The sequence below is a fragment of the Marmota monax genome, unplaced genomic scaffold (assembly GCF_021218885.2).
Source record: "Marmota monax isolate L192 unplaced genomic scaffold, Marmota_monax_Labrador192_F-V1.1 WCK01_AAM20220418_F8-fsc00052, whole genome shotgun sequence".
Lineage (NCBI taxonomy): Eukaryota > Metazoa > Chordata > Mammalia > Rodentia > Sciuridae > Marmota > Marmota monax.
This window is the reverse complement of record NW_026693473.1, coordinates 10,940,018-10,966,871: the sequence shown is the minus strand read 5'-3', so window position 1 is coordinate 10,966,871 and position 26,854 is coordinate 10,940,018. Positions and strand designations below refer to the sequence as shown.

The 26,854-nt window shown below is 38.8% G+C and overlaps 1 protein-coding gene across 2 annotated transcripts in view; it reads right to left on the bottom strand.

The window, feature by feature from the left end:
- Positions 1–26,854, bottom strand: part of Atp13a4 (ATPase 13A4) — a 151,844-nt gene that overhangs the window by 22,713 nt on the left and 102,277 nt on the right. For both annotated transcript variants that reach the window (XM_046458111.2, XM_046458110.2), the window contains 12 exons: positions 26,111–26,261; positions 24,107–24,193; positions 23,747–23,900; positions 22,537–22,648; positions 17,585–17,709; positions 12,898–13,061; positions 11,949–12,071; positions 10,731–10,810; positions 9,281–9,323; positions 8,757–8,866; positions 6,453–6,549; positions 4,755–4,827 (listed from right to left, as the gene is read on the bottom strand). In XM_046458111.2, coding sequence (XP_046314067.1) covers positions 4,755–4,827; positions 6,453–6,549; positions 8,757–8,866; positions 9,281–9,323; positions 10,731–10,810; positions 11,949–12,071; positions 12,898–13,061; positions 17,585–17,709; positions 22,537–22,648; positions 23,747–23,900; positions 24,107–24,193; positions 26,111–26,261 — 1,319 coding nt within the window. The remainder of the gene's footprint in view (positions 1–4,754; positions 4,828–6,452; positions 6,550–8,756; positions 8,867–9,280; positions 9,324–10,730; positions 10,811–11,948; positions 12,072–12,897; positions 13,062–17,584; positions 17,710–22,536; positions 22,649–23,746; positions 23,901–24,106; positions 24,194–26,110; positions 26,262–26,854) is intronic.

Here is a 26,854-nt window from a genome sequence, read left to right as displayed (position 1 = left end):
TCTGTATATGGGCTAAAAATGGGAGTTCATAACTCACTTGAAGCAAAGTGTGAAAGATGATATATCAAGAACTATGTAATGTTTTGAACAACCAACAATAAAAAAAAAAATAAAATAAAATAAAAATAAAAATAAAAAAAAAAAGAAAAAAAAAAAGATCCGTACTCAAAAAAAAAAAAAAAATGTGGAAAGAGGTTCATCACAATAACATATACAATAAATTGTGGTACATCTATACAATGGAGCAACACACAGTGACTATAAGTAATGTTCCAAAATATTTACAACAAATGAGGAATGATACCAGCAAAATGTTGGAGTAGGCAGCTCCAAGCTCCCATCTTTCCAGAAAAACAAAAAATAACTTAGAAATTTTCAGAACCAACTTTTCCAGAACTCTGAAAAGCAATAAATTCATAGCAATAAAGCAAACACCAATGAATTAAGAAAAAGGCAACTTTAAAATAGTGAGGCAATTTTATGGCATTTTTTTTTTCTTGCATGTGCCTCATTCCCTTATCAGCTCAGGGGCCATCTGAAGATACTAACTAACCCTGGGTCCTCAGTGTGGTTCTCTGGTCCCTGGTTACAGAGGGGGCACAGCAGACTTCTTCCCAAATTCTTATGTATGTCTGTTCTACCTGTCTGGAAGCTACCTGAAGAATAGATTGATGCAAGGCACTCACCTCCATTTCACCTAGTGAGGAACTCACTCAGGCAAAAAGAAGGATACATTGCTTGGAAACACTATAAACTAACAATCCAGAGTTGCCTGGAGCAAAAGATTATAGCTGAAATATACAATGCTCACTTAAAACAGGGAGGAAGGGCTAAGAAAACTTTCTTTGAGAAACCAGGGCACTTATAAGTGCCCCCCAAAAGTATTTGAATGTATCACAAAATATAGAAAGCCATGTATCAAGGATAAGGGGCATGCTCAGAGAAGACACTAGACGTTCAGCTCTCCATGATCTCTGGACGCAGTGCAAACCTGGCTACATGATGAATAAGCACCCCAGCACAAAACCAATATGAAAAAGCCAGGAAATGTGTTTTTGTTTGTTTATTTTTTTAACTCCTAGAGGTCAAGGAAAAATCTATCAAAATACTAGCTAAACAAAAGCTAAAGGAACAAAGATTTCGGTGGCTACACATGACACCTTATATTGTCTTCACAGAAATAGTCTAGGAAAGTCACTAAATAAATGGACTATTACAACTTTCAACAGATAGCAAAACCAAAAAATATCAAACCCTAGGGAGTGAGGAAAATCTGCTTTCTAATATTATTCAAAGAACAAAATAGATTGAGGGAAATCATCACTCAATGTATGTGAAGAAACACATATATTAGACTTATGAGGCAAAAACTTTATTATTATTAGGTACTAGGGATTGAATCCAGGGGTGCTTTACCACTGAGCTACATCCCCAACCCTTTTTCACTTTGAGATAGGGTCTTGCTAAGTTGCTTAGGGCTTTGCAGAGTTGCTGATGCTGACTTCGAACTTGACATCCTCCAGCCTCAGCCTTCCAAGTTGCTGGGATTATAGGCATATGCCACCACCCAGCTTAGACAAACACAATACAACAACTGTCTTAAATATGTCTCAAAGAACAAAAAGAAATGATAGAGAAACAAATAAATAAAATCAGGAAAACTATATGTAAATAAAATGAGAATGTCTATTAATAAAGATACAGAAATTATTAAAAGGAGCCAAAAGAATTCCTAGAGTTGAAAAGTACAATTAGTGAAAAATTCATTTCATGGGTTCAATGGCCAATTTGGGCAGGCAGAAGAGAAAAAATTAGTGATCTTGAAGACAGAGCAGTTGAATTGATTCTGTTTGGAGGACAGAAAAGAAAAAAGAATAAAGAAGTGAACAGAGTCCAAAAAACATGTAGATCAAGGTCAACTAGACTAACATAGCACACACTGTGGGAGTCTCAGAAGGAGAAGATAGAGGCAGAAAGAATATTTGAAGAAATAATGCAGAAAACTTGAAAGCTTTGATAAGTCATCAATCTGCACTTTCTATAAGCTCAAAGAATTATAATAGGTTAGACCCAAAGAGTCACACTAAAATTTAAAATTAAACTGTAAAAAGTCAAAGATAAGGAAAGAATTTCTCATCATTCACAAAGGCTCTTTAGTAAGATTAATTACTAGCTTCTTATTAGAAAGCATTTAGGCCAGAAGTCAACAGAATATTATATTTAATGATGAAAGAAAAAAATCCCTGTTGACCAAGAATTCCATATCTGGAAAACTTATCTTTCAAAAATGAGGGAGAAATTAATATATTCTCAGCTAAACAAAAACTAAATTGGTTTCTTATTACTAAACTTACCTAGAAAGAAATGCTAATGGGCTCAAATTGAAATGAAGGGACTTTAGACAGTAACTCACATGTGTATGAAAAAATAGCCATCTCCAGCAAAGGTAACCATAACAGCAATATAAAAAATGGATATTGCTGTAATATTGGCTTATATTCCACTTTTTATTCCTACATTATTTCAAAGACATGAATAAAAGTGATTATATATCTGTTATAACAGATAAAAATGTAAATTGTAACATGAACAACATAAAAGAGGAAGACAGCTAGAAAAAGGCAGAGATTTTGTATGTTAAGCAACTAATTCAGGCTAGATTATCACAAATTTAGGATGTTACCTATAATCTCCATGGTTGTATATCATGTAATGAAAAACCTACATCTAGCATGATAGTCAAAGATGATAGACTGAAAACTTCTTCCCTAAGATCACAAACAAGACAAGGATGTCCACTTTCAACACTGCCATCCAACAATGTACTGAAAAGTTCAACTCAGAGAAATTAGACAAATAAATAAATACATAAATGAGATCATCTAAATTGAAAAAGAAACAAAAGTATATTTGCAAATGACAAATCCTATATATTGAAAATTCCAAAAAATATACATGGAAACTACTAGAGTAAATAAAAGAATTTTAGCAATGTTTTTGGGTATAAAATCAGTACATAAAAAGCAGTTGTGTCTCTATACATCTCCAGTGAAAAATTCCAAAAGAAATTAGGAAAAAATTCCATCTTAAATAACTTCAGAGAGGTAGAGGGGTGGGGGAGAGAGAAAGAGAAAAAGAGATGAGAAAGGGGTGGGAAGAGAGAAAGAAAGAAAGGGGTGGGGAAGGCCGGTGGGCACTGGGGATACGGCTCAGGGGCCACTGCCTTCCACCAAAAAACACCACAACCCAGAATTCAAATTCATGAATGATGCAGTAGATCAGAGAAACGTTGATGAAAATGGAAAAAGAGATTATTAGAGGATTACTATCAAACCCTTGAGAAGGTAGGAAGAAATAAGATTGAAAGCCTATGTGGAGCCACTATCACTTATTAAGAAGGTCCCAATTCCAAAACATCATCAACACTGAATGCCAGTGAAGAGGTGGAGCAATAGGAACTTCCACTGGCTGCAGGTGGAAAGGCAATAGGGCACAGCTACTGTGGAAGACAACCTGGGGGTCTCCTACAAAACTGACATGCTCTTACCATTTGATTCCGCTACACTCCTTGGTGTGTATACAACAGAACCGAAAACTTGTGTTCACACTAAAACCTGCACACAAATATTCATACTAGCTTTATTCATAATTGCCCAAACTTAAAGCAGTCAAAATGTCATTCAGTAGGTGAGTAGATAAGTAAACTGTGGCATACAGATAATTATTATTCAGTCCCCCAAAGAGATGAGCTATCTAGCTATGAAAAGACATGGAGGAAACTCACATGCACATTACCAAGTGAAAGAAGCCAGTCTAAAAAGGCTACATCCTGCATAGTTCAAACTATATGCCATTCTGAAAAAGGTATGACTATGGAGAAAGGAAAATGATCACAGTGGTTGTGGGGAGTTTGGGGGAGGGGAGGAAGATAAACAGGCTGAGCACAGAGGATTTCAGAGCAGTGAAAAATCTGTATGATATCACTTAGAATAGAATCACAAATGATTCATACACATTATTTTACGTATTTTCAAACTCACAGAATATATAAGACCAAGAATGAATCCCAAAGTAAACTAAGGGCTTGGGGTGAATAAGATGGTCAATGCAGATCTATCAGTTGCAACAAATGTATCACTCTGGGGTAAGGGGTATGTTGATAATAGGAGAAGCTGTGCATGTGTAGGGGCAGGGGATGAGGGAGAAATCTCTGTCCCTTCCTCTTAATTTTTCTGTGAATCTAAAATAGCTCTAGTCAAAATAAAATCATAAAAATTTTTTAAAATTTTCCTATGCAGGGAAACTGGGGAGACAATTCATATATTCATCAGAAGGTGGGAGGCAGGCATAGTATACTGGCAAGATTACTTTGAAGCTCCATTATAAATGCCGAAAGGCTAAGATTTGGAGATCAGAAATATAAAAAGCCACTTAGCATCCATCTGTTGGGCACATTCCAATTATAACTACACCTAAAAGCTCACTGATGTCAGTGTTCCCAATTCTCAAGGTGCTTCTTTTATTTTTAAATGTTTACTGACCATTTATGGAAACTCCATATTTTGCAGAAAACTAAAATAACCAGCTTTTCCTTTGCAACACTTTTTCAATATGAAAATGAGGATAGTATATTCTCCCCCTGCCCTCTGTCTCTCTGTCCCTGCCCCCCCACTCTGTCCCTGAATCCCCCATCTTTGGGAATATGTCACACATCACTGCTATACTGGGAAGGAAGTTTTTAAAGTATCTCTTACTTGTTACACCAATCAGAGTTGTAATGGCCAAATCCTGGAATAGAAACTGGTAGTTTGACAGGCTGTTTGTCTCCTGAAAATGAAAAGAAAAGCCAACTTAAAAAGTTGTGACCTTTTGAATGAAGTCTGGCATGAGCTGAGATCATTTTCTCACTACAACACAGGATTTTTCAGGGAGATTACCAAGGAGATGGTGAGGCTGGGGTCTGAGTGGGTTAGTGAGTGCTGGTGTGGGAAGTGCTTGGAGCCAAGTCTGTGAGACCCTCCCCAAAAGGAAGCATGTGTCCTGTGCTTTCTGGGCTGTATGTCAGTATTACCCTGTGTTGAAATAACATCTCCCTCTACCAGACCCAATCTGGACTTTGGTCTGGCACAATAAAAACATGCATCTCCAACAGTTTCAAATGACAAATGTCTGGTGATCTTACATGAATTTTACTGATGGAAATGAGGATAACTAAACCACAATTTGCATCCTTGGGTGTTGTCAGATAAAATGTTAGAAAATCCTAATAAAGCACATTAATACTTAAAAAAAAAGTGCTCAGGTCTTGCAGATTTGGGGGAACTTCCTTCCTTGTTCGCCATCCCTAGTGGAAAGGGGATTATAGGGTACTGTGTTTAATTCTACTTTTGAATATAATGAGTTGAGATTTCAAAATAGGGCTGTCTATAAATAGCCAATCTTTCTCTAGTTACTTATCAGTGAGTATTAACAGGTATAGATAATTCAAAATCAACAAAACTGAAATCTTTGACCTAGAAGGGGTAAGAAATAAAGATGACTCTAGATATGTTTAGCACAAATGAAATTCCTTTTCTTGGTATTAGTGTTAAGAATAAGCTCATGTGTTGAACTCACAAAAAAAATAGTCATGTCTGTTCTCCTTTTACATCTTGTCAAATAATGAAAGTCATCACAAAATATTTGTATCTTTGTATGATATTGCAATTTTCAAAGCCCTATATTCTTGGAACCAGAGGTATGCTAGTTTATACTAACTCTTGAAAGTCAATTGCTAAATTTTTAGAAATGTTATAAGCAAGTTGTTAAACACATTCAACCAAAAAACTTGAGTTATATGAACATACCACTAAACAAATTATACTAAAAAAAAAAAATTCAGAATTTCTTAATTCTTCCTACATGTTCCTATTCCCTGTGCTCTAAGGATATTTATGACTCTTGGATCTATCTGGTGCATACACATCACTTGACCATTCCACACTAGGGAGATATCAAAACTGGCTATGGAGAGTAGTACCTGAACCACTGAAATTGGCAAACTTTAATAGTCAGGATAAGCCAGTTAGTAAGCACTACACCAAAGAAGAAAATAATCTCCTGAATGAATGGCACATCAGAGTAGAGCCACACAGGAATCAAGAAGATAAAAATCTGGTCTAAGCAGGTGACAGTAACATGAGACTGAAAGTGATATATTCAGTCCTGATGTTTATCTACGACTAGATAAAACAGTTTCTATCTCAGAGCCAAAGAATTGATACCAACAACTCCTCCTGTGCACCTATGTCTATTTCTGATGTATTTTAAGAAAACTTGATGATATTTTTAGAGGGGCTCTTGATGTTCTGATGTCCTATTTGCACTCTTTCTTGAAAGGGCATTGCAAATCGAGAGTGCACCACCCCTTGTTTTGGTTCTCATCAACCAAGAGGGTGGGTCCCAAATCATACCCAGTAGAGCAGGAGAACACCAACATACTGAATCATGCTGTACAGAGCCATGTACTTAAACATGCAAAACGAGGTCACAAGAGCTGCTCGTCCTTCCCTGTGTAAGGAAAACAATGAAAGAGGAAGAAAATGAAGTTAGGAAGAAATTAGGTCAGTTATTCTGTGCTGTTCAGCTGAGCTCAGGAGAAAAAAAAAATCAGACATCTGATTTTACCATTTTGTGTCTGACAGACTAGTCAGCCTTGAGACTGAGGGACCTGGCTCAGGATACTGCATGACTAGATGTTGAGGAAAGCCTAATTCCAGGCTGATGTCTGGAGGCCTTGATCTGGCAATGGGGCCCAGACTTATATCTACTCTTGTTCCTTCTGCAGGCAGTGGCTAAGCTCCTGACCTCAGAATAGGGGGATCTGGGAGCTAGTCTCACACCTCATACAAGATATTTGTATCTTTGTATGATATTGCAATTTTCAAAGTCCTATACCTCGTGGAACCAGAGGTATGCAGGTTTATACTAACTCTTGAAAGTCAATTGTTAAATTTTCAGGAATGTTATAAGCAAGTTGTTAAACATAATCAATAAAAAATACTTGAATTATATAAATGTACCACTAAATACATTATACTAAAAACAAAGTTAATAAATACTCAAAATACTATCCGCTAATGCGATCTGATTTGGAAGGTGATTTCCCTTGTCTCAGTTTCTTCCTCTGGGAAGAAACAGAAATAAAATTTCAGGTTTGGGATCCATTTTCATGCAGGACCTTCAGGAGGTTGGCAAACATTTGATTCAAATTTCATTTTGGCAGTCTCAACTTTTTCTAAAACAATATGCACACTCAAATTACTCATATGTCAAATTTAAACAGAGTAGACGCAATGAGCGTACTTCTTTGTGTTATTGTTGACTGAGTAAACACTACATAGTTAAAGCATGAAATAAATGACTCATGAAATGCCATTTCTGTTTCATTTGGGAGAAAGAATAAGGTTTTAATTTACTTATGATCAAAATTATTTCTTGGGATGCTAAGACTTGACTCTCAAAACAGTTTTTTGGTTTTTTTTAAATGTATCAGGATTTTTCTACTGTCCTTTTCTCTGCCCCAAAGGTAGTTTCTTCTCATTCCTCACCTCCTTGGAAAAGTTTTGCCAAGCCACCTTCTGGAACTGTCCAGTTCTCCTCCCCAACCACCTTCTGACCTTTCACGCTGTTCTTTTTGTTTCCTTGACAGTATTTATCAATATCGGTTAAGTATTATCTGATCCTGGTGCTAAGTCCCCACTCAATAAATATTTGCCCAATAAGTGAATAAATATAATTTTTAAATGGAAGAATCTGGTCAGATTATTAATTTAATATGTTAAAAGTATAATATTTGTAGATTAAAAAACCCATCTAAATAAATTCAATTCTAAAACAATCTGCGACTCTATATGGCTATGCAACCTTGAGCATATCAGTTATGCCCAAGTTCTCTGAGCCTCAAGTTCTTTCTTTGTAAAAGAGATAATTGCCATTCCTATATCTCCAGGGTGTGTGATATATAAGATAATGTGGGTGCTAAGCCCCTTTTAAACTATCATCAAGAGCAAGTATACTGCTATTGCTACCATTCAAACAAAATGCCACAGAATTACATATTCTGTGAAAAGAAAAATAAACCAACAAGGAAAATTTTAGTGGAAGAAGCAAAGATAAGTATAGATTTTGAAAGGCAAGGATGGAAAAGTTACTCAAAGCAGTATAATGAGGCAAAAGGGAAGGAAGGTAAGTGTATGTCTTAAACTTTCCAGTATGAAGCATCTAAGAAGATACATATTAAAAATAAGAAGGCCACACACAGTGGCACACTGTAGTCCCAGCACTCAGGAGGCTGAGGCAGGAGATCGCAAGTTTGAGGCCAGCCTGGGCAACTTTGGGATACCCTGTCTCAAAATTTAAAAAAGGAAAAAGGAACTGGGGTATAGTCAGTGGTAAAGTACCATTGGGTTCAATTCCCAATAATAGATAGATAGATAGATAGATAGAGAAAGGCTAATTAATACATTTTCAAAGCAGTTACAAGTTCCAGATTTCAACACTTTGAAAATAATCCAATCAACATCTTCCATTGGAAATGGTGTTTTTCTTCCATTGTTATTCGTAATTTCTGCTCAGTCTGTTAGGCAGAAGCTATGTTTGCATTTTTGTGTGACCCTCTCCACACATAGGGATGCTGGCCTTTCCCAGGCAGAACAATGTTATCTGTACTCAAATTCAAGGGAGAGAAGATAACATAGGGGTAGATGCCCACTTACTTGATAAGGTGAGGGACGCACTCAATGTTTGGAGTCTTGGAAGTGAAAGGTGAGGCCACAGATGCCTCCTGCTCTGACAGAGAGATGCCCACATGAGCCATTTTCAAGGCCTGAAAGCAAAGAGTCAGCTTATGACCTGTGAGGACACACACACACTTCTCCTGATGACACAGAAGAAAAGGCCAGTCAAGCCCACCACAAGGTAACTTGGGTCTCAGCCCTAATCAGAAGTCGACCCGACTTTACCCTGCCAGCACATAAGAAAGAGATGGCATTGAGGCTCCTTGCCAAAGATGTGGCAACTTCAGAACCAAGTTGTGCCTTGTTTATCCTATACTGGTCAGGACCCTCCCAGATCCTCACCAGCAGTTTATCCATCATGAGAAATGCAAAGGGTATATATATATATATATATATATATATATATATATATATATATATATATATCCCAGCAGGTACCGTCTCTAAAGAGCTCCAGGTACGTATTATTGAGAGATTATGGCCACCCACTGGCAGCTACTTACCCCGCAGTCATTGGCTCCATCTCCGCACATACCTACAAAATAACTAAAAGGGAATCATGTGAAATGGTGGAAGAAGATCAAAGCTATCCTTACCAGCTAATTTCTCTAATTAAGAAAAACAAAGTGTCCATGATTACTTAGGGCTTAACTTTATCATTTATTCTAAAGGAGTTTCCCTAAGGGTCTATTAGAAGTAAAGTGTAACTGAGCAGTTTGCATAATGGATGATGAAATCCAAGGCATCATTCCTGACCCCACATGGAGACACTGTACTTCACTGCTTGGGGAGCAGCCTTCCTGGTTGAAAACTGGGGATATACATGACCCCATGATGAGATGTCAGAACATGGTAGGGCGGGCACAAGATTCAAAACCAGAAGATCTAGAGTTGGGCCTGGGCATCCTACCATCCTGCAGCATCATTTCTCTCCTCTGCAAAGTGTTCTGAGTGTGAAATGAAGTGCTGTCAGGAAAGTGCCTGATGAGCTCCCAGTGATAAGCAGGTCTTAGCTGCTGCACTGCTCATGCTAAATCCACCCTGTCCTCAGTCTCTCACTAAAACATGATGTGCCAGACCCAGAAGTGGAAGAAAGAAAGCACATCCCAAGTTCAGATGGCTTTTCGAGGTTGGACAAGCACTTCTCTCTGGAAGTGTTGAAAAAGATTATGGAGAGTCAGCTTCTTAAATGACAAGCACCAAAAGAGCTTTCACAAAGTAGCTGCACTTTTCTCTTGCCTTCCTGTAAGTACTAGATACCTCTGGGTTTAAACCATGTAGGGAAGATAGGGCTTTGTAAATTGAGTAGTTTTCCTAAGGACTGAATCAGGTGAGTAGGATGAGGTCTAGCGTGGCTACTCCATGAGGTCCATGAACAGGAAATACAGGGTCCCGGATGATGGGCACTCTATGTGAACTTTTTATTCTGACTAGAAATGGAGAGTCTTTGTGTTTTTTCTGATTTGGATGGAAAGGATGCTTTAGCATAAGAATATTTTAATGTTGAGGGTGGGTTATGTGAATCCCTGATCATACAAATCTCCCTAGATCATAACAATAGCTTATAAAGATAAAGTCTAAATTCCCATTGTACTGTCAGGAGTTGAGCTTAAGTCAGTCTTTCAGTCTTATTTCTCTCCATACCTTTTCATGCTCCTTATATTCTAGTACAGTGGTTCTCAACTTTGGGTACAAAAACTGACTCCCATGAGTTTTGAAAAAATACAAATGTCCAAACCCTGTGTGAGCAACTATACCCAAATCTCTGGACCGTGTGGTTCTGGTGTTGCTATTTTATTCAAAGCTCCCTCAGCCAATGACTGTCATGTGAAGCCAGGATAAAAACCACTGTCCTAGCGAAACTGAGCAGCTCTCTGTACCTCTCACACTCCCCCAGCCCTTACTCTAAAGCCTCCATGTAGTTCATGCCACCTGAATAGGCAAAGAACCTACTCCAGTTTCTGAAATTCTTCCACCAGACTGGATTTCTGCCCAGGAGACATTCTTGCAAAGATGGTCCCATTGATCAGTATCTGTAAGGAATCCAAAAGCAAAATGTTTTATCATGTTGGCTGGTCATACATGAAATAAATGATACTACTCAGAACACTGAGTGATGTTTGTTTCCAAGGAATCCTTTTTTGGAATTTTAATACAGACATTGAGATTTTTTGTCATCTGGTAAATGACAATGGAGACAAAATATCAGTAAAGATGGTAGCTTAATAAGATATTTTATGAAAATAATGACTTATAGGAATTCAACCCAGCTGCCATGAAAAATGAGGTCCTGAAAAATCTTGAACTTGCTGGAACCTTGAAAAAGCAAAGTCTGAGAAATTGCAGCTTAGCAAAAGGTCAGGACTCCAGGAGAAGAAAAAGAAGCAACTGCTTCTCAGAAAATTGGTCAGAACAGGCAGAAAAGAAACTGATGATGAAATGGTGATTATTTGTGGTCTTGGATTTAATCATGCTGCCTAGAGTTTACCAATTATGAAACTCAGCTGCTATCCCAAACCTAATTTGAGCTATGGATTACGATCGGTTGAGGGCATAAAAACCTGTATGTACCAGCTGTGTCCACTTAAGTTTGTTTCCAAATGTCTAAATTCTTCTGTGTTAGATCTATGTGTTTCTTGTTCTTCTCTGCAGTAAGCTCAACTCAACTTCCCTCAAGATCTTTATTCTTTGGCAGGTAAGTTATCTGCCCTTATTATAAGCACATTCTTCATAAGAAAAGCTTGAGGTTAATCAACTTTAGCATATAGGCTCTATCAAAAACCTAATGGAGTTCTTTTATTCTTGGTCTGCTTTACAGTACGATTGCAGGATTTCCACTATACTGTGAGATGCCCCTCCCCCTGACCCACACATATCATGGCAATATAATGACAGCAACCTAAAATCAGTTCTTATGATTTAAAATATCACTCACACTTCAATCCTATAGATGGAGGAAAACCTACTTATCAAGTTTATTTATTTTAATTATAATAAGAAACAAGACCACAGTAACCTTTGCAGAAATATCTCTTATGATATGTAAAAGTAACTAGGTATATATATATATATATATATCTTACTTATTTCGAAGTTTAAAGTGGTTTAGGACCATGCTATGTGAGGTCATCAGCATCTTTGCAGATGGAGTATTACACTCTAAGAACCCACCTTTGGCAGTAGGCTGCTGAAATGTTGAGTTATGACATGGAAGGATTTTCCACTTAGGGCAAAATGATAACTTCCTTCTCTGCCATTATCAGAGACTTCTTCCCTGATGTTAATGTAATTGTCCTGCAAAATGAGATAGTTATTTCACATTCTTCCACCTGCTAGAGTGCTTGGGACCACAAGCACTTTAGAGAGAGGGAATGAAGACAGATGAGGGTCTCTCTTTAAAAGTCACACTCCAGTCCTGATTCCTCAGAGAAGTACTTTTCTCTTTGCTAGATCCATCTTCGCACATCACAGCCACCAGTGAACAGGAGAATAACACTTACTCATGTCCTCTTCTCATCCTGATTTGATCTCAGTGAGTCCCAGGGAAGAGCACATTTCACACATTTCAAGTGTAAAATACAAAAGCCCTGCAGCTTAACAAATCTCTCCCTGAAGTGAGCGCTTACTATTTTTTTTCCTTACAGAATTAATATTGTTTCACAAGGATACAATGGAAATATTGCTGGCAAGACTGAAGATAAATGAATGAAATTTTGTATTGTCTCCCCTGAGGATGTAGTCTGATTTTTCAATGCACAGGGTAGTGTCTCTCTCAGGGACTAAATCCCCTTTGAACCCAATGGGGTGGCAGACAAGCAAAGGGAAAAATAAGACATTAGATTCACAGCTCTGCTGACTGTATGCTCTCTCATACAAAGCCAACAAGTTTTTTAAGTATAAAAGATGGATTGTTTCCAGCGCTCAGGAAAGCCCATACCTTAGAGCACAGAAGAAACAGTGGGGAAAACTGATATAATTGGGTTCATTGAACTTCATATTGTTAGACACCTGGGGAAGTCAGTGGACTCTAGGTCACTCTGACACTCTGCCCATCAGAGCTGTCCATCACCGACATCATGAGACAAGTCAGGAAATGTGGCCCGTCTGTTTTGAGGTATACCTGATTCCCATATGAAACATGTTTCTTCTCTTCTACTAATTTCCAAGATATCGATGCTGACGAGGACCCAGTGGTCTCATTTGCCTCGATGAGAATGACTTTTTGGCTTTCAGAAACCATCCCAGACTTTCTGGCCACTGTTACTGCAGTCTGAAGATTGTCGCCTAGAAGAAAAATTGAGCGTTCTAAGAAGAGAGGTTGAAGAGATAGAACCAACTCATGAGAGCCGGGAGAGCCAGGCTGAGGAGTTCAGTCCTTATTTAGGGGTATAGAGGAACATTTCTAAGGTGTTTTCTAGATCTAACCTGTAATTTCATGACCCCTTTTCTGGTTCTGGCTCTTTTTCATCAGGTAACTCCATCACCTACCAGTGTGTTTTTGCCAGAGGGTGGGAAGGAAAAATAATAAGCAAAATTAAAATCTATTTCTCTCATTTGTTAAGGGCTTCGCAGACATTTAGGGAAAACCCTGCCATTTTAATATTGAATCTGGTGGTTCCACTTCTAGCCAGGATGAATTAAACCCACTACAATCTCTCTCTCCCTTCCTTACAACTTGAAAGCACTGAAACACAACCCAAAAAGTACCCAATGGCCACAGAGGCTGAGGTAGGAGGATCATGAGTTCAAAGCCAGCCACAGCAACTTAGCAAGGCCCTGAGCAACTCAGCAAGACCCTGTCTCTAAATAAAATACAACGAAAGGCTAGAGATGTTGCTCAATGGTTAAGCACTCCTGGGTTCAATCCCTGGTACCTTCCCCCCACCAAAAAAGTAACTGCCCAAGGACTCTAAAGAAGAAAGCAAGCAGACTGTGGGAATCAAACTGAAGAAGCAATCTAGAAGGGGTGAGTTTCTCAGCTTTTTTTGTCTTTCCTTTTATGTGTTTGATTTGAACCTTGGCTCTAGTCCCAGAGAAATTCAAGCAGCTAAAACTCCAAGAGAAACCCAGTCTTTCTGGTCAGAGAAGCCAGGAAAGGGGTCATCTGGAGAGTATGAGGAGAATTCTGGAAAGAAAAGAGCTGGAAAGGGGGGACTAATTCAGATTTGGGTTCAACCCAGAGTGGGCCTGGGTGAAGCAGACCCAAAGAAATTTCAGGAATTGGAGTATAATATAAATCACCCTCCCATTTGACATAACAATCCTTGAATGGGACAGACCCAAACATCATAGCAAAAGATTGACTATCTAAGCAAATGTTAGAAGCGTCATCTGCAATGGGCAAGACAGAACTTTGGATCCAGGATCCAAAGTCTCACAACATAATATTCAAGATATTCAGGATACTCAACATACTAAAACCCGGAAAATCTGACCAATTATCAATTTTAAAAAAAGTTGCCAATTGCTTGATGACTCAGATGTTGAAATCACCAGTTTTAAGGAGTTATGATAAGCCTCCTTTATGTGGCAAATGTTAGTACTCACAAAACAAATGGAAAGACAGAAGTTCTCAACAAATAAATGGTAAGAAAAGGACCAAATGGGTACATTAGGATTGAAAAATACTTTGCCTAATTTTTTTTAATATATATTCATCCTGGTATAAAAAAAAAAATTACCGGACATGCTTGAAAGCAGAATGGAGAAAACAAGAGAAAGGGTCGGTGAACTGGAAGACAGATCCATAGTAATTATACAGTCTACAGAAGATAAAAAGTTTTTTTAAAAAATGAAGAAACTCAAGGATATAGAAAGGACTCCCATTCACATCAGTAAAGTCTGAGAAAGAGATTGGCACAGAAAAAATATTGGGAGAAATAATAGCAGAAAACTTTCCAAATATGGTGAAAGACTTAAATTTACAGATTCAAAAAGCTGAGTGAAAGTCAAACAGGATGAACTCAGTGAGAACGACAGCCAGACACAGAAGACTCACAGTGCTAAAAGTTAAAGAAAAAAGCAATTGAACAACAACAATAACAACAACAAAAACGCATTATAGATAAGAAAGCAATGATTCAAACTACCCCAGATTTCTCATCAAAAACCATGGAGGCAGGAAGACAGTGGAATTATATCTTTAAAGTACTTTGAGAAAAGGAAATGTCAACTTGACTCCTACAGTTGATGAAAATATCTCTCAGCAATAAAGGAAAAATAAAAATATTATAAGATGAAAGAAAACTCAGATAATTCATTGCCAGCAGACACATTCAAAAAGAATGTCTACAAGAAATTCTTTAGACTGAAAGGAAGTAGCACCAGAGGTTAATTTGTATTAAGAAATAAAAACATAGCAATATAAAATTTAATTTTCTTCATCATGTATGTTTTTTAACTCTCTATCATGGAAGATAAAGACTAGAACACTGTCCAGTGGATGTTTTTTATGTATGTCAAAGTTACAACAACCATACAAAAAACAGGGGCAAGGACATTCTTGGTTGTAAGCCTTCTTGAAATAATAGGTATGAATATTGTGATTCCTAGAGCAACTGCTAAGAAATAATATAATATCTGATGGGTTAATAATAATTCTAGCACAGTATTTAGGAGGATCCTCAAAAGAGCTGAGCTTGTGGGAAGGAGCTGTAATAACTGAGATGGGAAGGTCCCGTGGAGTCCTGATGGCTGAAAGACACCCCGCTCCCCACTGCCAGAAGCCTCAGCAGGGTGACCACAGCCCTCCACCTGATATCACAGGCCAGTTTTGCCTCCACCACCTCTGAGAGATCCACTGTGTGGATGGACAGCCCAGCCTGACCATCAGTCACCAAAGAAATCTAAGAGTTCCCAGAAGTTGGATAGGAAAGATCAGGCAGAACCACCAGACCTCATGACTGGTGAGGAATATCAGCCACTGGAGATCATGAAACCTGCATGAAAACAATGAGAGCATAAAGGGTGGCCAAATGCAGCACCAAGAAATAAAACAAAACGAAGGTTTTCTAGAGCCACATCCAACCCAAAATATCTTTCTTAACAACTTACTATGTGACTTAAAGGAGATAAGGATCATTGTTGAGACCTGTACTATGATTTGGAAAAATTGGGTGCCCCCCAACAAAAAAAAAATCTGAGAGTACAAAACAAAATTATAAAAATATGGCAACCAAAAGAATAAAGATAAGAAACTGAAAGAATAAATTCAGGAGACCTGTTATGTGAATAATAGAAATTCTAAGACAGAGAACAAAGGCCATAATTAAATGAACCGTAAAGGATACTTATAGAACAGGAAGAAAGAAAGATTTAAAGTGCTCTCTATGTTCCAAACTAAACTAATCACAATATATATGTAAATTTATATATATATATATATGTGTATGTGTGCATGTGTATGCATGCACCCACACACCCACACACACACACACACACACACACACACACACACAGGCATACATTTCTAAATTGCAAAGTTAAAGATAAAAGATTATATGAAGAAAAGAAAAAGTGGCCGCAAAATGGACTGGCATTGTACTTTTATAATATCAAAAGTCAGAAGGCAAAATATAAAGTAAAAAAGTTCAAATAGTACTTACATACAGATGGTTAAGAAAAAAGAACTTTGACTCGTGTGTCTGTCAGGGACAAAAATCTTATCCAGGATATGTAAGAAATCAGAGAGCATTTCACCCCTTGATCCCATCCAAAGAGGAAAAGATTGTAAACATGGAAGGAAAGAAACAGAGCTGAAATTTTAATGTGAGGTTAAAAGAATTGAAGAAAAAGGGTGGAGAGTGATGCACTCTTATTTGTACATCTAATGGCTGGGGCTAGATTATGAAAACAAGTATGTGAGTGCTAAATAAAGATTGTTAAGCAGAAGGATTCAGAGAAAGGCTCATAAGAAGTGAATCAACTCAGCAGCACCTAAAATTGGATTGAGGCCACAAGAGGAGAAAACTAAAGCAGCAAGAAGTGCCTTGGAGCTAGAATGGGTCTGGATATAAGGGCAGTAACAGCAGTCCAGGGTCCCCAGCTTTTGATGTGGGCTCAGGAACACTGGGTGGGGGGAGTAAATGCTTTGGTGGGAAATATTGTGTCTCAGTGACAAAGGCCAAAGAATTAAAAGCATCTGACTAGGAGAGCAGAGAAAGGGAAGACAGCACATTCTCAAAAACACAAATTCTTGAGGAAGTCAGCTGTTCACCGTTAAAAAATCATGGCACCACCGAAAAGTGTTCCCTAAGACAGTTGACGCTTTTCTCTTGAGCGATCATTTCTTGGTGCTCCCTTGATTGTGGTATCTGGGGTTGGGATTAGGAGTAGAAAGGACAGCATTTTATTTTTATCTCCAGAATATTAATGTTGTTATTGATGGGCCTTTAACACAGTTTAGAGACCACATTGACGAAGCATTCTTCTTCTCCTAACCCGAACAATGAAACTCATCTTTGCATCGCTCATATCTTCTTGCCATTGAAATCTTATTTTAAATGCCACCACTCAGAGAAGCCACTCTCAACTGCCTCATCTAACGCAGACGGTCAGACACAGTTTACCATATTGCACTCTTTTGTATGCCTCAAAACATTGGTTACAGCATTTGCTAGGTGACTGCAAATGCTGTCATCATTTTCTGACATCCTGCTAGGATGGAAACTTGGTGAGGGCTGCAGCTTTGACTTTGTGTTGCCATCTGCAGCTCCCAGTCCTGCCCCTGCCCAGCATGGGCCATCAACAACATTTGCTAAGTGAGTCAATCCCTGTCTCTTGTTTTTACTGCACATTTTGCTCTATACCTGTGATCATTACCGTCCTTATCCGGGCTGAGATGAGCTCTTCCAAGACAGGTTTTGTCTCTTCCTTCAATCTGTTCTCCAAGATCAGTAATCCCAGAAATATCAAGTCTGATTCTACCTTCTCCCTGCATGGGAAAAAAGAATTTCATATATATATATATATATATATATATATATATATATATATATATATATATATATATACACACACACACACATACACACACACACACACACCATATATATGTGTCTGCAAGTAATTGAGATTTCCAAGGCTCCTATCCCCCATACAAGGACAATTTTAGGAACATTCTACAGGACCAAGTATTTAGGATTAGAGATTCAAAGACTTCCAAGATTCATTTAGACAAGACACCAGCCAGCCCTGCCTAATTCTAACTGAAATATAGATGCAAGCAGCACCCACTAAAGCCCTCTTGCTGAGGCCACCCCTTGCATCTTAGTGCTGGGTCTCACACCTGCCAGGGCCATGACCTAGAGTTAGTGAGGCTCGCAGAAAATGCCTGATACCTCCTCTGGGCAATAGGGAATGGACACAGTTTTAGTCACCTGAGAGCAGGTTTTGAAGGATGGCCTTCCTTATTCTGAACTTGGCATGTAAGTGTCCATGTGATCTGGTTCCAAACTATCTTTCCAGCTTTATCTCACTGTATTCTTCTCCCACCCTCCCCCACCAGCCAAGTTAGACCACTCACCATGAGTAGGCTCTGTACTTAGCCATCTCTAGACATTTGCAAACTATTAGAGTTTTTCTTTATTTCATGAAAAAAGTAATAGAGTCCGATGATCTGCCATTGAATCCCTTTCTATATTCTAAGTCTTAACTCACATGCTACTACCTCATTAAGATTTCTCCAGATAGCTGGGCGTGGTGGCACACTCATGTAATCCCAGAGGCTTTGGAGGCTGAGGGAGGAGGTTCTCAAGTTTCAAGCCAGCCTCATAAAACTTAGTGAGACCCTAGGTAACTTAGCAAGACCTTGTCTCAAAATAAAAAAATAAAAAAAGGTTTGGAGATGTGGCTCAGTGATTAAGTGCCCCTTAAACAAATAAAAATAAAAAATAAATAAAATATTTCTTCAGGTGGAAATAACTGCTCACTAAGCATTTTGCCATTTTGCTTCCTCCTCAGTTTATCTGGCTTGTATTTGCCCATTTATTATCATTCTTGACCTTTTGATCTGTCTCTACTCCCTGAAGGCAAGACCATGTGAGTCAATGTTCAGTGTTCCCATTTGGTGCCCCCACATAGAAAGATGCTCTGATACCTGTTGTGACTTTGTTTGGCCATGCAACATAGGAAACTTCATTTCCTTTTTCAAGGTTCCTACTGTGATCTCAGGCAGTGTGTTAGGCCCATTGGCATTTATTGAGCACCTAATAAGTGAAGTAATAGGAGGATCAAGGAGAAGACTGAGAAAATATGTAGAGACTAGATGGTAGCCCCTGAATCTAGAGATTCACCCTCAACCAGGGGGGAGAACTAGAACTGACCACCTTGTTTATATGGAAAGCTAGGGAAAGCACTGTGACAGATGTACACATCAGAGTCCGAGGGAGCCAGAGTGTGATCATTTATAGGTGGAGTGACTAGAGCCTTCTGGAAGAGGTGTTATTTGAGCTTGTTCTTGATGGATAACTTAATCGATTCCTGATTCTTGTGACCCTCATCCTCAGGCCTCAGGCTTTAGATATTTTCAGAGATGACATGACATGAGCCAACCACAAGGTGCCCTATTAGGCCAAGAAAAGAGCTGCAAGGGAAAACACCTGACAGAGCCTACCACCCTCTTTAATACTGGTATTTCCAGTTTCTCTGGCATATAAACTCTTCATAGGGTGCAACTGCATAACCACCAGGAGACTGGAGTCCTCATCACTGCCTTCCTGTGTGACCGTGAGTAGGTCACCCTGCCCAGTTTGTGTCAGGATTTCCAAGGTCTCTGCTAACTCTTAACATTCCATTATTCTTCCTTTCCTGAGGATTCAATTGGAGGCAAGAAATGAAAAGGAGTAATCCCTTGAGGAGTCTCAAACTCTGCACCTTAGAATAGCAGGCTTTTCCTGCTTCCTACGCAGATATTATACCTCCATCTGAAGTTTCTAAAGAATGATGGATTTCATAAAAAGGGAGAATTGTCATCCTCATGATTACGCTTCATGTTCTTAAAATCTATGTGACTTCTAAAGGAAGAAATATGAATAAAGGGGCCAATTAACTTCAAAGAGATTATGATAGTGCTGAAATCACCCTGAGTAACCACAAACACACACATAGCAAAATTAAAATAAATAAATAAACAAACAAATAAACATCAGAAAGCATGTTCTGTCTCAATCAGGGATCAGCAAAAGACAAGCCAATTCATGTAACTTTGAGCATATACAGTGGTGATATGATGTTAAGACAAGAGAGACAAATTAACAAGTTAACAACCTATGATCAGATCTTATAAGTAAATTCACATATAAACCCCACCGGACTTTGACAGTTAGAATTTAGAATGCCAATACTTTTGTCAATGACATAACCAATACCTACTGCTCACGTGCTCCCCAGTGAGGTCTGAGTACCTATACAAGTCTCCAAATCATGAATCTATAGCTTATGAGCATACAAATACTTATGCTTTGGATGTGAGGTATCCCCTAAAAGCTCACATGTGAGACAATGAAAGAAGGTTCAGAGGAGAAATAATTGGGTTGTGAAAGTCTTAACCCAATCAGTGAATTAATTCCCTGATAGGTATTAACTGAGTGGTAACTGAATGGTAGGCTGTGGCTGGAGGAGGTAGGAATTGAGGGCAGAGCTTTGGGGTATATATTTGTATCTGGCAAGTGGAGACCTCTCTCTCTCTCTCTCTCTCTCTCTCTCTCTCTGCTTCCTGACCACCATGTGAGCTCCTTCCCTCTGTCACACTCTTTTGCCATGTTGTCCTGCCTCACCTTGAGTCCAGAGGAATGGAGCCGGCTGTCCATAGACTAAGACCCCTGAAACCATGAGCCCTTAAATAAATTTTCCTCCTCTCCAATTTTTCTTTAGACAAAGCACTGAAAGAGCTGACCAAAACACCTATTATAACAGTCAAAAGTAGCAGAAACATGGTAGCCAGAATCTTGCTATATCCCTGAAAATAACTCTCAGGAAACTAAGTACCATTCCCAATTCTGCACATCCTTTTCCTGGACCCAAGTTTGCTCTTCTTCAAAATGTGACATCCAGTTTCAAAGTTCGCTTTTAGATCTCTGACTTGAAAGACCTGGAACTGAGTTGATTAGATTACAAAAATATCTAGCCAAAGTTTCACATTAAGCTGGCTCCACAGGGAGTGTCCCGATAGGCTCAGGAATCCAACGTTCAATAACTTTAAATGAATCACCTCCCCCTCTGGGCTTCTTTGCCCATTCACAAAATTAGAGGGTTGGTCACATCAGTCATTCTCAGCAGGGACACAACTGCCTCCAGAGGATATTTTGGAAAAATTTTTGGCAAGTATGAAATATTTTTGTAATGGCCAATGCATAAAGAATTAGGCCATGTCCCAAGTAGCTTTGATAACTAAATATCCACGGACATCTAAAAAAATTGCATTTTTCCTAAGTCAATTTAGACTTACACTGTTTATTATACTACTGTATTACTGTATAGCATACTATACTGTTATTAATAGATAATATTCATCTATTTGACAATCATAATTTTTATTATACTTCCCCTAGCTATGGTTTACACATAAACAAAAAAAAATATGTTTGCACCCTATTGAATTTTGTGGAAGTGTAACAACTGTGTAACAACTGTATAAATGGGGAGATTATATTATCTTTTAGAAATTTTATCAAGTGTTATTTGACAAATCACAGAATCGCCTCACTGACAGCAAGACTGAGGTATTCAGACTATACCATGTACCAGGCCTGTGTCCGTCTACATTTAAAGCTCTCGAAATTTTGAGAATTCTGTACACAGATGCAAGCAACTTCTTTGTGTTGTTTTAGCAGGGTCAGTTTAGCATTTACTGAACCATTCCTTTTTGTGGTACATTATTTTTGCTTTTATTTTTAACTCTATAGGAGGATATTATGTTTATACAAAGAATATGTACAAATAATGTTACATATAAATTTTCTTTTAGCATATTAAAGGAAAAGTTTTGAGCTAAACTAGAAAGACTTGCGTATGATAACACTGAAAATGAATATGTAAAACCTTTCGAGTTTAAAATCCTAAATAACCAAATGAGCTTTGATCATCTCCATACTGGTATAGCTAGTAGTGGCTGATATATACTATTGGAACTGGTATTGAAGTTAAAAACCATAGCATAAAAACAGTGGAAAATAAAATCGAAACAAATAAAGTTGAAATTATAAATACTCGATCCATTTTAGCTACTGAGTATCTTTATTTTAAGATATGCATAATCATAACTTTCTTTAGTATGACCCCACTAGAAACATTTTGTTTTGTTTTTCTGCAAACATTTCCTGGATTATGTAAGTCTATGTTATATTTATTTGTTTCATTAAGCTGTGTGTTTCTTATTAAGAATTTTTTTTTCAGGCAGATGTTATGTTTCATTACTTCCAACCAATCCACTGATTGTAATTTCAACAACAGGGGCATGACCACAATTTCAAACCTGAAAGGCTGGTTATATTCATATGTGGTTTCACAAAGCCATAAAATCGCATTATCTTTCACATTTTATATGGATATTTCTCACATATTATTCCAGTCAGTGTTCATATCCACTTTGTGATTTTAGCAAAACAGGGTGACTGTACACCTGTTTGCCAGAGACACTTCAAGCACAAAAATAGAGCAAGCTATGTTGCTGCATCCACCATCCCGAACCCCACAGTCCCATCTAAGGCTGGTGCATCTTCCCACAAAACTGTCCTTCTTGATCAAAATCTTTCCCCTTTACCTTGTCAAGGAGGTTGTGTGGTGGTCAGTTTCCAGCTTCTTGTAGGCCAGTGCTATGACCCGGAACCCCTGTGTCGTGTAAATCTGAAGTTCACTAACAAAACTAGTTGGGACTGTTCAGAAAACAACACAGGATTAGTATGCAATATTTACTTATCTGCTACTAGTAGGGAAATTCTTGACAGCTCTTACCCAAGAAAACACAATTCTAAAATGTCATACAAACAAGTCAGTGAAAATCATAAATATAACTCTAGTGCCACGATTGATTTCGCAGCATCCAGTGAAGCAGAAATGGAGTGGAAGCATTTGAAAAAGGATAGAGAATGGGTAGAATTTTTTCTCTCTCCAGTTTTAATCAATAAATATTTTTTGAGAGTCTGCTATGTGCCTGGCATTGGCTATGTAGAGATTACAATGCAAGTTCTGCTCTAAGGACTTCTGTCGAATCGGATAAAAGCTAGTATACTAGCAGTACAACCATAGGAGATCCTTGCTGCGATCCTAGTGAGCGCAGCATGTTACACGCACACTTAGTGGTGCATATGCCTGACTGGGCGGATGTGGGCAGTGCAGGAAGGAAAGCACTTTTTTGCTTTTGAGGGAGCACCATGTGCCCCAGGCAGGAAGCATGAGACTGCAAGCCTTGTGTAGTTAGTTCAGCTCAGAGGAAGCACAGGATGTGAGGAGAGGAAGGAGTGTATCTGGAAAGTTCAACAGTGTCAGATCGTGAAGGTCTTATATATGATCCTAAAGGAATTTAAGAATATAGTAAAATCTTGAGAAGCAGCCAAATGACAATATATATAGTGGCCACACAGTGGTGATGGGTGAGTCAGAGGAAGGGAGACTGGAAGCAGGGGACAAAAATTCACCAACTATTGAACTAATGAGGGATAAAGCGGGTCTGAAAGGATATACTGATGAGACCGTGGATTAGCAACAGACAAGACTGAGGCCCTGAGGGAGAGGGAGGGAGAGAAATGACTCCTAAATAGGGGTTGATGGGTGATACCATTACCTAAAATGGAAAACTGGGAAATATAAGAAGTAAGAGATACAAGCTTGATTTTGTCGTTGAATTCGGAGTGCCAATGAGTCAGCCAATTGGTGCTGACCAATGACAGGCAATTGTATTCCAGATCACGTGTTTGGGGCATGCTTGGCTGGAAAGACAGACTTGCCTGCTATAATCCAAGTCTATTACTAACCTGTCTCAGGTTGGCAAAAGCCTGCCACCCTCTCTGGTGCACCTTTCATGAACGCCAGTCGGTCACCTCCCATCTCTTGGACAATGACTGTCATCCTCTGCAGTGCTGATGAGAAGGGGAACTGATGGAGAATTGCAATTCCTTCCACTGGGACCTGGTGGAGGAATGGGGAAGAGAGGAACATCTAACTACTGGGAATCAACTACTTCTCCCTCAATCCTCATTTTAGCAAAGAGGAAATGTCCCACTTTTCACACCTGAAATTCAAAGACGCATCTGTGAGCTTTCAACAATTGTGGGCCAAAAGGGAGTTTCCCTAGGAATTTGGGTGTTGTAGGGTGAACAACATGCAAGGCTTACCTGGCTGGCTGTTTTGCAGGGCTTAACTACCATGGCATATGCCGGCACTCCCTTGATGTGGAAATCATCCCCAGAAACAGCCATTTCCTATTTCACAAACAAGATATTTCATTGTAGAGATTTATGTGTACATTGTTGATCCACTGGTACTATGTTCAAACCCTTCTCTTGAGCAAATCTTCAGACCACCTCAGTGTTCACTGTGTCTCCTCCCTCTGCTAGATGGAGACAAAACAGACCTATTCCACCACAGCAAAATAATAATAATAATAATAATAATAATAATACTGCATTGGAAATGCTACTGAACTTGAAGGGCAGACGTTCTGAATTATTCATGCAATTTATCCTGCTTTCTCTGTTGGAGTATGCCATATAAAGGCTCATTCTCTATTTCGGAAGAGCTTAACTTGAAAATAGTGAGCACTAATAGCCAGGCTTATTCTGTGTGAAGCAGGCTCCTTGTTATCTTGCTTTTCCTGGAGTGCATAGTAGACTCTGCTGTCCTCCCTCTGTCTAATATGGACTGATGGTCCTCCAGGCAGGGCAGAACAGGGCAGGGACTGTGATGGATGTGGTTAATGTTCAGTAATTGCCATAATAATGACTGTAAGTTATAATCATAGGAACTTTTTACCTGAAGATATCAAAGTGCTTTGTAATCATCTCATTTAGTGGCTGAAAAAGATATGGGAACAGTAATCCAGAAAGGATGAAGGATTGGCAAAGTTACATCAGACTGCTACAGAATCATGCTCTACTAGAATTCGAAAGAAGCTAAAGATTGTTTCTTTCAGTGGTGCTCACAGAGCCTGGAGCAGCAAGCAGTTGTGAACGTGTTTTTCTTAATCTCCTCCTTTACCTCCACCTCTATCTGAGCCAGAAAAACTCCAAATATTTGGTCTTAAAAGAGGGTTTCTTAGTAAGGGTTCCTTTAAAGAAAAGATTCCAACTTTGGGGGGGTTGGAGGATACCAGGGATTGAACTCAGGGGCACTCGACCACTGAGCCACATCCCCAGCCCTATTTTGTATTGTATTTAGAGACAGGGTCTCACTGAGTTGCTTAGCACCTCACTTTTGCTGAGGCTGGCTTTGAACTCGTGATTCTCCTGTCTCAGCCTCCTGAGTCACTGGGATTACAGGCATGCGCCACCATGCCTGCCTAGATTCCAGCTTTTTTGTCTCCTACTATGTAACAACATTGGTCTCATTCAATCCCCTTCTTTTTATGGTCAAGGAAATCAAGGCCCCAACATGGGTGAGAACTTCACAGAACCAAGGAGTTAATTATAGCAGAGCAAAAGCCAGAGCCAGGAGAGTCAGATTCCTGTACTGCAGCATGTACTTTTACAGCCAATTCAGTGTCTCAATGGAGGTCTACAGTGGTTTTCCTTTCTGTCATCTCCTGTCTTAGAAACAGAATTGATACCAAATTAATGGCCATAAAACTCTTGGTGACCATGAGTTATCCCAAGCACTGTGGATAGCAGTGCCTCCTAATTCTCATGTTCTGAGATTTTTTTTTCTTTTATATATTTAAATTGATAAATGATAATTATGTATATTTATGGGGTGCAACATGATGTTTTGACCTATGCATGTTGTAGAAGGGGTCAATGAAACTAACTAATGTGTCTATCACTTCACCAAATCAATTCTAGAAAACATCGAAACCAGACATTGCACATAGAACAGTACAATGAGTTGGGAATTATATATGAATTATAATTATATTGTAATACCATCGAACTTCTATTATGTGCCAGGAAACTGTGCCAAGTATTTTTTAATATACCATCTCATTTAGTCCTCACAGTAATTTTACAATGTAGATACAATTATTAGTTGTACTGTACAGATGAGATGATGACTAGCCTTACACTAGTTTTCCCTTTACTCCATATTGGAAACCTCACTATTTGTAAATATTAGGTGGCTGTGACAGAGACTGTGTTGCGCTGGAAACTGAAGAAGCTTAGATTCTCGGAAGGTCAGAGGCTTACCCAGGTGGTGGCCTCAAACATTTTGAGGTCCAGAGGGTCTCCCTGGATGGTCCCATTGAGAAGGATCAGAGAGTGGCAGCTGGCCATGGCTGCACACAGAGGTCCCCATGGCAAAGCCTTGCCCGAGGCAAAGCTGTGGACTTCCTGGAAGCTAGGAGAAAAGAGAAAGGGCTGCAGTCCTGTCCCCAAGCCAAAAAATGGAGCTTTCTAGAGATTAACATCTTTCAGAAAAAAAAATTTCATAAGCTTTGTTGCATCACATACCCACTCTCTAATCTCCCCAGATTAATAGTGCTTCATTCAACCATCATCCTTAGGTGAGTTTGCTGAACAGGAGAAAGTTTTCTGAGGGTCTTGCAACCGTGTTTTTCTTTCTCTTTCTCGTTCCTTTTGGACTGATTTAATTGAAGAGGTGTAGTAAGAACTCACTCCCACCCTAACCACCAGATCACTTCTTTTCTAACCTTGAGGACAGAACAGACTCATTCCTATTCTAGTTGTATATAGGTACATCTCCCTCAATCAATCTTTCAGAGCAGGGTTGTGCCTTCCATCTCTCTCTCTCTCTCTCTCTCTCTCTCTCTCTCTCTCTCTCTCTCAATGTACAGAATGTTTGACCCCCAAGTAGACAGGAAATGAATGAGTTGGTTCCTGGGAATCTTTAAGGTTATAATGGTGAAGAAATGAACCCTAAAAACATTTTTGAAAAGGATCCCGGCATTCTCTTCAACACTGGTATTTAAT